Here is a 16,093-nt window from a genome sequence, read left to right on the forward strand (position 1 = left end):
GTTGCACAGCTGTGCTGAGGTCTGATGTGCTTGCCCTGTGTGTTATCTTAGCGAAGAGAATTCTCTCTCACCACCGAGTGGGATGTGAGCTGAGAGATTTCAGTAAATGTCCTTTATCAAGCTGAGAACGTTCCCTTCTATTCCTAGTTTAATTGAATGTGTTTTGCCCCAAATAGATGGTGGATCTGTCAAATGCTTTTTTGCATCCTTGGAGATGATCGTGTAGATTTTTGTCCCTTGTTCTATTAATATGATTGACTTCATGAAATCATTTTTAGATGTTTCACCAGCTTTATATTCTTGGAACAGATCCCACTTGGCAATTGATCTGTTTTCTGTGTTGCTAGATTCAGCTTGCTAAAATTTTGTTAAGGGTTTTTCCGTCTATATTCACGAGGGATGCTGGCCTGCAGTTTCCTTTGTTTGCGATGTCTCTGTCTGGCTTCGGTGGCAGAGCCATCCTGGATCTGTTAGGCAATAGAGTGTAGAGAATCTGGATTCCGATCCCCCCTCAGGAGGGTTGATGGTTTGGCTGCCTGTTTGTTTATGTCTTTCCTGGATGACGGTGGCATCTGTTTCCCCTGGAGCCGCAGCCGCTGACATCTTGTTTGTCTTGTTCGGGGTTTTCTGGTTGCTGTTTCTTTCTCCACCCAGCTTCCCAGCGGTCATCCCTGCATCTGCAGAGCTTATGCTCAACCAACAACCAGTCAGAATCTGCGCTCAAGCGTCCCACCTCTGCCAATGGATTTGTCTCTGGGTTCAAGAGTGCCTTCAAAATCCAAGTGGTTTCAAGCCCATACCCACTTGGAGATCCACTGAGCTTTCACAGGTCTTCTCTGGACTTGAGTGCTGGGGAGACTGGGGATGGTGGAGAAGTCTCATTGTGTCTTTTCTGTATCTCTCTGGTTAATTTCTAGCTAGTCTGTGGCTTGTCACAATCAAACCAAGGACCTCAGACTAGGGGAACAGCTGGGCATGCCTGTTTACTCGGCACGGAGACCATTACTGATTTCAGACGATGCTAACTGGCAGGGCTTTACCACCCTCTGGTCCAAATCAAGAAGCTCCCTCCAGTAGTGAAGCTGCTGGTAATTCCGGGCCTGCCATGATTGCTTAGGACCACCAGATGGTCACGAGGCGGGCGGGGCGGGAGCAGGGCCACCCGGGAACACCAGTTTCCTCCCCCAAGTCCAGCAGCTTGTCGGGACTGAGAGCATCTCAGCTTACTGGGAGAGTTGGTCAGCTTCCAGGACAGAGGAACGGCTGTTTTGATCGCGTGTCTGGTCACAGCTCCTTCTGGGGGGAGGACGGGGTGCCCCCCCAGAAGCCCCATGCCGACCCCCGTTTCCACCTCGCTTCCCGTCCCGCTGGCTGCCTGCCAGGGCCTCTGGTTCCCGCCCGTGCCCTGCTCTGGGCCAGCTGTGCGGCTGCAGGCACACGACAGCGTGCTTCTGCCGGCGCCGGGGAGGAGGCCTGACAAGTGGTGTTTCCACGTCCACAGCCCGCGAGGAGGCGCTGTTACCTCCAGGAGGCAAAACGCCCAGGATCCACCCACGGAACTCCACCCTGTGAAACGCTTCAGAATCGCTCCGTTCTCGCTCATGCGCCCTTTCTTCCAGATGAAGGTTTGGATCCACATTTCTCTCTGGAGAGTCTCTGCTGGGTGCTCAGCCCCAGCTGCGTTTAGAGAGCAGTTTAACAGACGCCGAGCATCATGGCTTCCATCCAGGGCCATTAGAAAACCCATCTTTCCAGGACACCCCTCAGACTTCCAGGATCCCAGATGGGACTCGCCTGGACGTGCCTACCTTTCCCAGGCAGCTGCCCGTCTTTGCTGTGAAAGTACCACCGCGCCCAGGACGGCACGTGTGCGCCCGGTCCCCAGGGGGCTGTTCTCGTTTATCCCCACGTGCAGCGCCAGCTTTAGTTCTTCCTCCAGCGCTGAGCAGTTGTGTCTCAGCCCCCCGGCCCTCGCCCCTCCCCTCTCCCTGCGCCCCTCACCACGTCTTGCCCAGGCCTTGGTCTGTTCCTTCCATTTGTCACCTGCTCTGTCCCCCCACCCACGGCAGATGAGCACTAGGCGGCGTGGCTTGGTGCTCACGCTGCAGTCCCCAGGGCGCGGTTGTGATTCACAGGAAGAGCCTCAGCTCATCAGCACCCTTATCGTCCCTCTGACTGCACGTTCACCCGCCCCACTGAGCGACTGTCTCAGCTCTCCTAGGTTACGATGGGAAACCAACGACTGTTTGCATGAATAACTAGGCAATACTGGTCCCATGAAGCTCCCTGACTGCGGGCACGATCCATCGTGAGTGTTTAAAGCTGCCTCTCGGTGTTCCGTATGGTCTGTATTTCTGCATATCTATCCTTCAACCTCTGTTACTCATTATATCCTTGGTTTCACTAAAATTTTACACCTTTTGTGTTTCACATCAGGTTGATCTGCTGGAATGTATACGCATTGTGTTAAATCAACTGACATTATTTGTTAAAAATTATTAATTAGATGGATCACGGTAAATACAAGAAGTTTTAAGCTTACTATGGAAATAGAGCTATTTCTCTAAGAATTTTCTTTTTTTTTCCTGATTTTTGTCTCTTGGTGTCCTGCAATTCAAATTCCTTTAAGCATTTAATCGTGCACACCTCTGCTTCCTCTTTAGGGGCTTCCCAGGGGGTGCTAGTGGTAAAGAAGCTGCCTGCCAATGCAGGAGATGCAAGAGACATGGGTTCGATGCCTGGGTCAGGAAGATCCCCTGGAGAAGGGCATAGATACGCACTTCAATATTCTCGAGCCTGGAGAATCCCACCAACAGAGGAGCCTGGGGGGGCTATGGTCCATAGGACCACAAAGAGTTGGACACGACTGAGGTGACTAAGCACGCACTCACTGATTCTCTTAAAGGAGTCTAAGACTTTTTTTTTTTTTTTACCGAAGAGCAGTGAGTGTCGTTGCCCTGATCATAAGGCACGAGGTTTGCAGGTTGTTGCCATTTAGAGAAACTGATTGACAGACATGGATTCTTTCCATAGGATTTCTTACAGCTGATGTACTGATACACCTATAATTATCTGACAGTGAAAAGTTTAATGAAAAAACATGTTCAAGAGGTAAAATCTGCAGCCAACAAATGCTTAGCTTTTCAAATTCCTGATGCTCAGAGCATGAGCAGCTGCAGAGGAGAAACCAGCTAGCCCTCACCTACAGCTCTCATGGCTCAGGGCAGAGGTGGTCCCATCTCCCCACTCAGTCACCTGGAGGATCAGAGGAGCTTAAGAGGGAGGGCGGAGTTACCTTTCCATCACAGTTCAGGCTCACACGCATCCTCGGAAGGCTCTCTTCATGAGTAATACACAGTAAAAGTCAAAATAATTTTTCCACAGATGACACACATCACTCCAGGACACGGGCATGGGTTGTCCTGGAGGAGGAACAGCCTCGAGCTGGTGGATGAAGATGTTCCGAGAACCTCCAGGGTAGGCTATGGCGTGGCCAGGTGGAGAGACAGCCAGGTGCTGGGCACTTCCCGTGCATGCAGACGGTCTGTCCACTGGAGCCCTCTGAGGCGTGAGCTCCACGCATCTGCCTCTTGTAGACAGAGACCCCGTGTAGGGGGTCAGTCGGAGGACACGGCTTAGAGAGGAGGCTGAGATGAGCAGGGAGGCCATGCCCGAGGCCCAGGGGACCGGGGTTGTCTCTGGACGGGACACCAACACAGGGAGCTTTCTGCCCACCGGCGCATCAGCAGAGGGGTGCCCTTGCATCTGTCCCTGTGACCTCACCATGCCTGTCCAGAGCGTAGAAAGACCATTCATTCCTAGAGGTGCCCTGGGCCCAGGGCTTCAGTGTGGAGGAATCCAAGCGGCACGGCTCAGCTGGCCACTGCAGGGGCTGCACCTTGTTCCCTGGGTGAGCCTGATACTGGGAGGCTCCCTGGGGACCACTGGCCTCCGCGTCACCATCACTTACCTGGAGTGCAGGGAGGGAACGTGGGCTCAGGGAGGGGCAGCAGGCCGAGGGCCATGAGAGCATCACTAGGGTCTTGAGTGTGCCCCCGACAGTCCCGATGTTCTCCACATCTCTGACGAAAGTATGCAAAGAACCAAAAGCATGCGGATGGTCCTCTGGGTTCAAGGAGCCAGTCAGCAGGGCTGCACCTGACGGCCGGGCAGAGGGCGTCCACCAGCCGGGTGGGCTGTGCCAAATCCTCAGCCAATCCCAAGGGCCCCTCAGATCCCCCAAGCAACCACACACATGCGCCCCCTGCCCCAAACTCGCAGTCAGCACTTCTGTTTCAAAGGCACTCTTTGAGAGCAGAGGGCTGGAACCAACGCACTGAATGTTCTCCAGCAGTAAATAAAGGGGAACACCTGAGAAATTCTGAAATGACAAATACACCCAAACATGGTCGCGGAGGGGGCTCGTGCTCAAGAGGCCACGGCAGGGTGAAGGCCAGTCCTGGAGGACTTCAGCCTCCATGGCAGACTTCTCAGAGGCCCTCCCCAGTGTCAGAGGCGAGGGGAGACACAGGAGCCTTCCTGGGAATCCTGCCGGCTTCAGGAAAAATGAAGAATGGAGACTGCCCATGCCCATGAGAGGCACTCCATCTCCATGAGTGTTAAAACTAAGCATTCAAATTCTCTCTGCCCTTCCCTATCTGCCAGGGCTGTCCTCAGGGTGGGAAGCCCCAGGTGGTGTCTGGATGCTCACATGCAGGGCTGTCCTCGGGTGTGAAGCTCCTGGTGGTGTCTGGATGCTCACGTGATGAAGGCTGTCCTCAGGTGTGAAGCCCCAGGGTGGTGTCTGAATATTCACGTGGTGGAGGCTGCACTCAGGTGTGAAGCCCCAGGGTGGTGTCTGTATGATCACGTGGCAGGGGTTCTTCAGGTATAATGCCCCAGGGTGGTGTCAAGACGCTCATGTGGTGACCTCGGGGTGTGAAGCCCCAGCCCTGTGTCTGTGTGCTCATGTGGTGAGTGCCGTCCTGAGGTGTGAAGCCCCCGGCGGTGTCTGGACACTCAGGTGGCAGGTCCTGCGTGGCCGCTGGGCTGCAGAGGGCAGCACCGTGAAGGTGTGGTTCCTGCTTCACTGCTGTACCTCCTGCAGACGCCGCTCCCTCTGCTCCATCGCAGCATCTGCACCGGCCAGCTGGAGAAGTTAGCAGATAATTACCCAGCATGCGTCGTGGGGAGCCAGTTATTAAGGCCCTGATTAACTGCCTTGGAGGATACACTGAGTGGGTCTGAATCCATGCCTGGTCAGGCCAGCCAGGAATCCGGAGCAGGAACCATCCTCGCACGGCTCACCCTCTGACGCAGCCCTTCTCCTGGAGCCGTGAGTGCCCCCACCCCGTCCAGGCGGTGTCAGACCAGCCCTCGGCGGAGACGGCTGAGTGGGCGGAGCTGGCGGCCCCGGGCGGGTGGGAGCCAGCCCCACACACGGTGAGCCCGCTGCTCTTGTCCCGCTTACGGCCCCAGGACTGTACGGCCTCCTGAAACACGTGCTTTTATCCTTATTTCACGCAAACACATCTCACCCTGGTGAACTCACAGCCTCCCAACCTCGTGTTTTTCTCCCAGGAGCCACTGAGCAACTCGCAACAGTCAAGTAAGGGTGCATGTGGCCCCCGCGGAGGAGACAGGCTGTGTGACTTTGGCCGCAGTGCTCAACCTCTGCGGCCCCGGGGCCTCGCTGACAACGCTTCTCTCAGGCTCCGTGCAGAGCGAAGGGGGAGACGCGTGGACGCCAGCAGCGCCGCCCCTCGGCTGGAGGCAGGGAGGGCGAGGCCGCCACCCCTCCTGCCTTCATCACCACCTGCGCCAGGACCACAGAGGTGACACGGGAACCTGCTTTCAGCATTTCAGCCCTCTCACGCCAGGCTCACTGGGCACCGGGTGGGCATCACGGGGCCTCCAGCTGCCCGCCCTGATTCCAAGCCAGCTTCCTTCACCCACGTGGGACTGGGTCAAGGTCACCTCCCACCTGCAGCCACAGGCACCGGCTCCTTCCAGAGAGGACGATCCAGGCGTCCCCAGGAACGAGGGGCTGTAGAGAAGCACCCATCTCACTGAGATTCACGTCCCAGGGCACCCTGGCCTGGTTCAGAACCCCACACCCCGGACAGCCACTGGGTGCTTAGCCTTTCAGTACCCAGCACAAGTCCAGAAAGTTTTCATCAGTAATAGAAACCTCACAACGCACTGTCTGAACAACGAGGTAAATGGAATCCCAGGACCTCACGCAGGATGTGAGTGGGGGCACGGTGTTCACTCGCTGACCTGGACCAGCCCCACACGCCCTGCCCCGAAGAGTTTCCCAAACATCCACTCGAGCCCCAGCCATTTCTGCCGCCCTCACGGGCACTTTGATGAATAACTGATGGGGATCTGATGGCCGCGTCCTCACTGGGGATGGTCCCCGGCACATCCGCCCCCCGCCACGTGCTCAACACGAACATCAGTGAGTCTGCACGGCACGTGGAGCAAGCCAAGAGGCTGCAGAGCTGAGCCTGAGCCACGCAGCCCCTGCGGCTCAGGTTCTGCTCTGGGAACAGGGTGTGGCGCTGGCCCCGTGTGTGCCGTGAGCCTCAAACCAGTGAATTCCAAAAGAAAGACGGCGGGAGCAAGTGAGGGGCTGGCATCTGTGTGCCGTCTGCTGTTACAGATAAGGGTCCGAGAGTCAGGCAGTGCTGACAGGCTGGGCCGGGGTTGGAATGGGGGTCTGTCTGGACCCAGGGTCTAGGCTTTTTGCTCAGATGACAAGACCTCCTTTTGATGACTGGCCATTTCTAAGTCCACTTCCCTTTCTGTCTGTGGGAGCTTGTGGGCGGCCAGGCGGTGCCCGGGGAAGGGCACGTGTTGCTTCTGTTTACTCCCCCGTTTGACGTCCAGCGTGACTGCAGTGTGGTCCTTACTGTGTGTGGGTGGGGGGCTGGGGGCCTTTGATGTTAACATAGTTTTTCTCATCCGCTGAGCCCTTCACAAGCCAACGTGACTCTCACACAGCAAGTGGAGCCGATCTGAGAGGCTGAGTCGCAGACTGCCCGGAATAGCAAGAGTCTGCAGCAAAGAGAGGGAGTCCTTCAGAACCGCTCTCAGAGCAGCAGAGCCAGCCTCATTCATTATTAACTGCACCGTGACCTAAATAAATCACGGGATCAGACTTCATCTAAACGCTGCTTGTCACACACCCTGCTCCTCCCGTCGGATAAATGGTTTCAGCACCAAGGAAAAAAGAGGGTGTCTTTTGAGAGTAATTATAACCTGGTAGCTACACCAAATTAACACAGCCCACCCTCGATCAGCGGAATGGCCCTGCTCCCCATTAACCACGAACACCACGGTACCACCAGGCAGGGAGGAATGGACCTGTGTTTAACAAGGTGATTAAAAGCGACTCCACTTAATCAACATGATTTGTTATTATTTAGTGTCCATCTGTGACTGTTGAAAATTTGTCAGGAGATTACTGTTGAACCTTTAGCAAAGAGATTTGTTTTGCCAATAGTTAAATGACAGTTAAGTGACACCAATTACAATAAATCACACTCTTGATAGGATAAATGCTGTCCTTGCTGACAAGCTTGAAACCCCTCTCTAGCCGGGAGCCTGTGTCTACTCCATGAGCTTCCCGCCTCGCTCCTTCATGCTTCCCAGCAGTCCTGGAGCTGGTGGTTGGGTTTGGAACCTGGCAAATAGGGGATCGATACCATCGATCACACTGTAAATGTTTGTATTTCTAACTTGCTCTCTGCCGCCTACTGGAGAATGGTCACAGAAGGCCAGGAACAAAGCCCACACCTCACGCCCCTCCTCCTGGCGAACTTCCTGGCTGTTTCCCTTCCCTCCCTCCCCCACCTCTGCTGCCAGCAGCTTGTAGCAGCCACAGTGGTCTCCTACAAAGCGAGCCCCTGATGAGGGAACTTGGGCTCCTGGGCTCAGCAAACTGTCTCTTCCCTGGCCAGCCACCCTGCGATGGGCCCTCTGCCAGCTAGTGAGTAGAGGGGAGTCCACCGTGGGGTGAAGTGTGGTGATGCTTCTGCGGGGCCCTCTGCAGGTCTGCATCCATCATGCTAAGTGCACAGTGGTCAGTAGCGATGTTGTTGAAAAACTGAGCTGGGCTGATCCACTTCAGATGAACTGTGACCCCCACTCCCAGGTCTGAAACAAGGAACCTTATTCACACTTAGACAGAAATGTGTACGGTCCAATCTGGAAATGAGTTTGTCTGTGTGATGTGTGTGAAGAGAGGATGAGGAGGACCAGTGAAGTGGCAGGAGATGTGTCGGTAGTTTGGAGTCCTGATCCTTTATATTCCTGATGACTATAAAGAAAGCTGAGCACCGAGGAATCGATGCTTTTGAACTGTGGTGTTGGAGAAGACTCTTGAGAGTCCCTTGGACTGCAAGGAGATCCAACCAGTCCATCCTAAAGGAGATCAGTCCTGGGTGTTCATTGGAAGGACTAATGTTAAAGCTGAAACTCCAATCCTTTGGCCACCTGATGCAAAGAACTGACTCATGTGAAAAGACCCCGATGCTGGGAAAGATTGAAGGCAGAGGAGAAGGGGACGACAGAGGATGAGATGGTTGGATGGCATCACCGACTCAATGGACATGAATCTGAGTAAACTCCAGGAGTTTATGATGGACAAGGACGCCTAGCATGCTGCAGTCCATGGGGTCACAAGGAGTCAGACACGACTGAGCGACTGAACTGACTGAACTGAACGGATCCTTATTCAAAGTTTAATGTCATCAAAGCACCTCCAGTCGCCACACGACCTCCACCCTTGGGGTCCAGAGAACACTCTGCCTTTCCTCCCACTTCCCAGGCTGCATGCCCTGTCTGCTCTCCCAGCCCTCACCTGCCGCTCAAAGGAAACACCATTGTGGAAACATCAGTGCTCTGGGGAGGGTGTTATTTCCCTTAAATCAGGCTGATGATCCAGGCACTGTCATTCTCCTTGTTTAGGGAGGGTTCATCTGCGTATTTCTCAAATTCCACCTAATAATGAGCTGGGTTTCGTGTTTGACTTCCGTCACTTACAGAGAACAGAGCAGTAAAGCCGCCCAGGGCCAGTTGCTCACTGACCAATGTGCTTCCGTGCCTGGCAGCCATGAGCCACCCCTTGGAGCTGAGGGCTCAGCGGACGTGGTCTAGGCTCTGCTGGTTGGAGCGCTGTCCAGGCAGAGGAGCGGGCTCCGGGCAGGCAAGCGCACTGGTGCAGGTAAGCAGCACCTGGTGCAGGGTCTGAGGAAGAGAGGTGGGCTCTCTCGACAGTAAACACACCGCAGCTGCAGGAACCCTGAGCGCGCTGTCAGTTTCAGGCCCCGCCCTCTCAGGAGGGAACATCAGAGACGACTGAGAGCTGGACCCTGCAGCCTCCTGACCCCCGGGAGAGGGGCCACCTCCCTCCTTAGAAGCTGAGCACCGCGCTGGCAGGAAGGGACCCTCGGGTTCGCCCCAGCGCTGGCAGGAGGACCTTTACTGCTCCTGTAGGACCGTCTAAGAGGAAGACACTACCTCAGATGCTGAAACTGGTGGAGCTGAAAGCTCAGAAAGGCAGAGGGAGAGACAGAACACATACATCACTTTTTACCTAAAAAGCTTTCCGTTAAACGTGATGTAAACAGGCGAAGATAGGATAGCTCACAGAGGAGTGCATGAAGTGGAAAGGGGTCGCCCACAGTTCAGAACTACAAGAAAATCTCTTGTTACTTTGAAGTTACTTCTTGCTCCTTGGTCTGCATTTTAAAGCCAAGATGTAACTCTGAGGTCAAGTCTGGACCACATGGTACAGAGCACCCCTGCGGTTTCCTGGGCATCACGTGAGCCCTCAGGGGCGGGACTTCCCTTGTTAAAGGGGCAGGACTTCCCTTGTTATGGGGGCGGGGCTTCCTTCGCTAGGGACTTTGCATACCTGTGTCCTGCTCCCTGTTACTGGTATTATGAAGAAATGTCCATTAAAATGAGATTAAACTTGGATCTGTTTGTTCACGGACAAGAAATCCTTAGTATATAATATCTGATTTTCCTGGTGTCCATGACCACATGGAGAAAACCTACCATTTAACTGTTATGAAGCCTGGCATTTTTTGAAGGCCCATTTTGGAGATAAGCATATAGGTAAAAGAACTTCCCTGGTGGCTCAGTGGTGAAGAACCCCCCTGCAATGCAGGAGACATGGGTTTGATCCCTGGGTCCAGAAGATCCCCTGGAGATGGAAATGGGAACCACTGCAGTGTTCCTGCCTGGAGAATCTCATGGACAGAGGAGCCTGGGGGACTACAGTCCATGGGGTCGAAAAAGAGTTGGACACGACTGAGCAGCTAAACAACCACAAAGATAGGTGAAAAGGGTTTAAAGTGACTAAGTTTCAGAACATGAAGGGCAGTGACTGAGGTTCAGTCACAGAGGAAATGGAATCTCTATGCTTTGTCTAAGGTCAGGGCATTTTGCTGAGGTACAGGCAACAAATTAAAAAATGTACTTCTCCAAATAAAAGGAGGGTGTATGATTGAATGGGAATTTAATCCAGGGGCAGATATGCTAAGTAAATTTTAGGGATGATGATGAATAAATGAAGGAAACGTTTAATCTTGATAATTCCAGTTCTCTAGGCACATCCATAAGAGAGAGATGCGTGCCGCTTATGTTCCTCGGCACCCACTGCAGCAGAGAGAGGGAACAGCACCTGCCCTGGGGGGTCAAGAAGAGGCGGAAATACAACATCACGAATGGACCCAGAGTGTCACACCGAGTGAAGTGAGTCAGACACAGGAGAAATGGCGCGTGACCTCCCTTATGTGTAGAATCTAAAAGGAAATGATACAAATAAACTTACAAGACAGAAAGAGCCTCACAGACTTAGAGAACGGGTGGACGGGATAGGAGGTCTGGGATGGACATGTGCACACGGCTATATTTAAAATGGATAACCAGCAAGGACCTCCTGTCCAGTGCAGGGAACGCTGCGCAGTGCTGTGTGGCAGCCTGGGTGGGAGGGGAGTTGGGGGAGAATGGACACGCGTGTGTGCGGCTGAGTCCCTTCACCATTCACCTGAAGCCATCACCACGTTGTTAATCGGCTGTACCCCCAATACAAGATAAAAAATTTACATTAAAAAAAAGAAGAGGTGAAATAAGAAAGCAGTAAGATAGTTAGTGCCTTTTGGTCTGAGTTAACCTGGCCAGAGTGAGCAGGAGACAAGGAGGGTGTCATAGGGAGAGGCCAGCAGACAGGACCCCTGGGGAGAGGACCAGAGAAGCAAATGCCCCCACGGCTTCTCCTTCCCTCGGGCCTCCCTTTGGCTGACACCAACAAGAGGCCGCTGATTTGGTCCATTCAGACCATCCTCCCGGACCATGGGGCCAGAAGGCGAGGGGAGCATCATAGCAGGAGAGACACAGCAATGCATCTGATCAGGAGGACATCCACAGCGGCATGATTTGTAACAGCCCAAAGGCAGAAGCAGCCCCAGTGCTCATCGACTACAAATAAATAGGCAAAATGTGATCTCTCCAAACAACGGGATAGTGTTCAGGCTAAGGAGGGAGGATGCGCTGATACAGGTGGGTGAACCTTGGAGACATGAGACTAAGTGAAACAACCCAGTCACAGAAGACCACGTGCTGCAGGCTCCCCTGGACACGAAACATCCAGAAGAGGGAAATGTTACAGAGACAGAAAGACTAGCGCTTACCTAGGCTGGCGGAGGGGTGGTGGAGGGGGCGACGACCAAGGGGTGTGGGTTTCTTTTTGGAGTAAAGAAAATGATCTAAAGTTAACTATGCTAACCATGTTTGCACATACCTATGATTGTACATTTAAATTCATTGTATGGTATGAAAATTGTGTAAACAAAGCTTTTACAAAAGAAAAATGTGTGTGTAATTCTTTAAAATAAGGCAATTGCGGTGTGGAGAAAGAATGGGATAATTATATCAAAATACATCTCCACAGTTGCTAAATTTGAATATTAAATTTAGAGCTGTGTTTGTTGGCCTTGACGACTCAAAGGGGAGTCATTCCTCCTGTCTGATTCAAAGGAAAATGCCGAGTCACCAGGGAAGGATCATTTTTCCTTGTGCTCAATACTAAGCTGCAGCGTGGTTCGAATCCCAGGTGTGGTCGGTAAGGGCGGCTTTACGGAAGAGACAGTGAGCATCTCATCCAGTCACCTCTGCTTGTTGGGCAGGGACCGCAGCAGGAAGCCAGCCTGACTTCATTTCTGGGTGGGGGTGGGGGCTGGACCACCTATCCAATGGCGTGGGCTTCCCCTGCTGGTCCGCACAGCCCAGCTGGTGGCTGCAGGTGAGAAGCCCTCAGTGTGGGCTGACCCTCAGCGGATGCACGCATGGGGGCTTGGGGCTCAAGATGCCAGGGGAGGCAGGGATCCTGCACCCGCAAAGACAGACCTGGGCCCATGAGAGCGCCCGTGGGGACCGCAGCTGAGCCTCAGGTAGGGACTCGGGTCCCATGCAGCCCGGGAGATTTCACCCAGAAATCTTGGGCAAATTTCCTTCTCTTTCCAAACCCAGGGTGGAAACTGCTGACCGATTTCCAGGGGAAGACAGCGGAGGGAGGGCAGACCTTCTGAGATCTGCCTTGCATATAATGTTGCTGCTACACAGATTTTGTCTGACTTTAAAAGAAGAAGAAAAAGAATGTTGGTTCTTTTGATCCCATTTGGAAATTACAGCCAAGATGAACTGAGCGCCTGCTGGGGCTGCACTGAGCCTTCACAGACAGCTTCCTGCATTTGTCTCAACCACCCCATAGGAGCTGAACTTGTGTCATCCAATTTACAGACCAGAAGACTGAGCCTGGACGAAGTGAAGACTGGGGACCTGGGTTTCAGGGCACGTGGATCCCCTGCTCCTCAGAGCTGGCCTGTTACTCCAGGCTTTTCTGTGTTTCTTAGAAGGCTGTCTCCAGTTCCTACAAGTCCTGATGTTTTCTCTGAATCTTGTCTGTTGCTTCCAGATTCTGAGTGCCATGTTATGTGGTCATGCTAACAATAAATTACCATCGAGATCCAAAGTTATGCTCAAGTTCTTGGAGATAAAAGCCTTCTCGGGGGCTGGTGTGATGCGAGGTATAATCATACTACTACTACTACTACTAAATCACTTCAGTCGTGTCCGACTCTGTGCGACCCCATAGACGGCAGCCCACCAGGCCCCGCCGTCCCTGGGATTCTCCAGGCAAGAACACTGGAGTGGGTTGCCATTTCCTCCTCCAATGCATGAAAGTGAAAAGTGAAAGTGAAGTCACTCAGTCATGTCTGACTCTTTGCGATCCCATGGACTGCAGCCTACCAGGCTCCTCCGTCCATGGGATTTTCCAGGCAAGAGTACTGGAGTGGGTTGCCAATAAGGCCAAAGCAAATTCATCTCTAGAATCGGGCAGTTGGAAGCCTGGTACTTCTTTGTCTCCAATCCTGGAAGGACACCACACTCCAGTTGCTATGTTTGCTGAAGCCAGCCAGGATCGACTTCCAGCATCAAAACACACCCTGGCAAGGTGGCTGGGCTCTGGGTGCTGTGGAGACATTATAACCCAATGTTCTGGGTAACATCTCTGAAGAAACAACGTCGCCTTAAGTAAGAGAGAGGCTGAAATCATGAAACACTTGATAAAATACAAATGGGACCCAGCCCATCGGTGCTGCAGGCTGGGGTCATGATTAATGAAAATGACAGGCTTTGTGTGCCCGGTGGTGAATAGCCTTTGTGAAGGATGGTCTTTTATTACGCCCCCAGCAGTGGGCTATTAATAGTTGTTCAGCCCCAACTTGTCCTTTCCGATATTTCAGACACAAATAATAGAACATTTCCAATTATAGGGGATAATCTCCCTTCAGAAGCAAAGTAGTAAGCACAGTGGATAAATTTAGAAGCTTTGGGGGTTTAAAGATTTTTTCCTATCTCCCCATAGTTGGTGGCTTTGATTAACAATTTAAAAATAGACAATGGATACACAGAGATGTTGTGAGATGTGGTCGTTTGTCTGTGACTTTTTTTTTTATCATTACTGACTTTCTAAAATGTTGTCATTCCATAAAGCATTATTTCAATTAGTTTTTTGCAAACCCCCAAGTCATTTTCAATAAGTTTTTACTGATTTAGAAAACAGAGACTGGGCATCAGGGGAAAAAAGAAAAACACGGTTACTGAGAAAAATAGCAAATACCCTCAGGCTGTGTGAGGCTTAAAACTGTATGTGTTTATCTATCTGCCACTTAGAATGAGGCTATGTATTGATTAATTATGAGGGCAGCCCAAGTATTAGGACTATCATCTGATCCAAGCTGGACTCATGGGGGTTTATTTAATAAATATGTCTGAGGAGAGTAATTGGGTATTTACTCTAGCATTAATTCAAAATTAAGATATTTCAAATTTCTGAGCCATTAACCAAGATGATTCCTCATTTCTATCCTTCATAAAGAATTTGATAGTCCTAGACTCAATATGAGTGTAAAACTGGACTCAAAGGAAATTCTAGAAGACAGCGTTTGTATAAACAGATCTTAGTTGCATTTCCTCCAAGGCACTGGTAATTTCTGGGATGGTATCAGCTGAGAGAAAAGGGGTGTCTGGCTAACAGCAATGTGGAGAAAAGAGCCTCATTTTCTCCACAGAAATTCATTATTTGCACCCAAAGGACAGCTTGGTGTAGTACACCTCTGCAGGAATGCTTCCTACTGTGGGTTTTTTTTTTTTTTTCCAGTTGTTATCGTGCTCATCACTAAGGAAGCTGTGGTCTCCTAAATTTATAATAACAGGACATGTTCTCCCGTCCAGACCATTATTAGTTTGAATAATATTCAAGATTCTCTTGGTGATCTAAATAGGTCTTTTAACTGGTTCGGCTGGTTCCCTTGGGAATAGGTTTTGAAATGGGAGCACATCGGGGGAGGGTGTCGTGAAAGAGATGAGTGCCGAGAGGCGGTGAAATGGAGCTGCCCCCCACACAGCACGCTCCCCTTCACTAATTCTCAGCACATCCCCAAATCCCCACAGAAGCCACTGAGGCCGTGGGCTTGTCCAGGGTTACCAGGCAAGGCAAGCGAGTGCAGAGCCAAGAGTGGACTCCTTCGGAGTTGGCACTTTGTCCAAAACAATCGCAGCTTTCATCACAGACATGTGGGGCTCACGTCCCAGTGCTGAGCTGTGTGCCGTGTGCCCATTATCTCCTGCAGCCCCCCAGAGACCCTGAACCGCCTGTGCGTTCAGCACACTCACCACGTGGAGGAGCAGATGGAAGCAACGCAGCGGTGGCACCGACCAGGCAGAGAGGAGTTCAGAGTCTCAGCACGTGTGCCTGCTCAGGACTTACACCAGCCACAGGCCTGGGCCCAGAGCAGGGTTTCACCGTGGGAGGTCATCGAGGCTGCAGAATCACGACAGAGGCGCTGGGAAAGGCTGGTCCTGGGGCAGAGGCAGGCCGGGCGGGGAAGCAGGACCATGGACAGCTCCCGTGGCCCCGGAGGAAAGGCGGCATTGCCCAAAGCAGTGTTTGCTGCAGCCCTGCAGACAGCTGAGGATCATGGGGCACGTCCACACCCTCAGCACCCCGTCTGAAGACGCTCTGCTCTCTGGAGCCCCATCCAGGTGACGTCACTCCCCTCGATTATCCTGGAAGAGGACTTTCAGAAGGGGCTGCCCATGCTTAGACACTGAGGCTCAGACCCAACTGGACTCTGTTTCTGTGCCTCAGACTCTCAGTGTCCAGCTGACATGAGCCATCAGGGCTTCACTTCTCGAGGAGCACACTTTGACATCTCTTCAGAATATTCTTGTGGCCCCAAAAGACAGTGTAATGTGATAGAGGCTTTTTGGGGGGCGGGGATGTTCCCACAACTTGGACGTTCTAACTGACAAGTTCAGAGAAGGGTTTCTTCCACTTCCATATGAATTGAAGCTTGTTTAAGGGAACCAGAAATCTCCACTTACAGAAAATCATTGCTTCTGCCAAGTGATGTGATGGGGGAGGAGGTGGCGATTCCTTTAGATTTTTCTGACGGAATCGTAGCCCAGGGATGGTGAGGAATTGGAGGTGTATCTGTCATGGTTTCCTGGTCTG

At 52.3% G+C, this 16,093-nt stretch overlaps 2 protein-coding genes across 2 annotated transcripts in view; one reads left to right on the forward strand and one right to left on the reverse strand.

Annotated features, from left to right (window-relative positions):
- TCERG1L (transcription elongation regulator 1 like) overlaps positions 1–16,093 on the reverse strand; it is a 478,247-nt gene that overhangs the window by 239,214 nt on the left and 222,940 nt on the right. The window lies entirely within an intron of this gene.
- Positions 337–2,527, forward strand: LOC132343985 (uncharacterized). The gene is made up of 2 exons (XM_059882111.1): positions 337–2,308; positions 2,437–2,527. Exon 1 carries the CDS (start codon positions 1,332–1,334, stop codon positions 2,256–2,258), a length of 927 nt encoding a protein of 308 aa, XP_059738094.1. The 5' UTR covers positions 337–1,331; the 3' UTR covers positions 2,259–2,308; positions 2,437–2,527.

This window comes from Bos taurus, chromosome 26, assembly GCF_002263795.3.
Source record: "Bos taurus isolate L1 Dominette 01449 registration number 42190680 breed Hereford chromosome 26, ARS-UCD2.0, whole genome shotgun sequence".
NCBI classification, from domain to species: Eukaryota; Metazoa; Chordata; class Mammalia; order Artiodactyla; family Bovidae; genus Bos; species Bos taurus.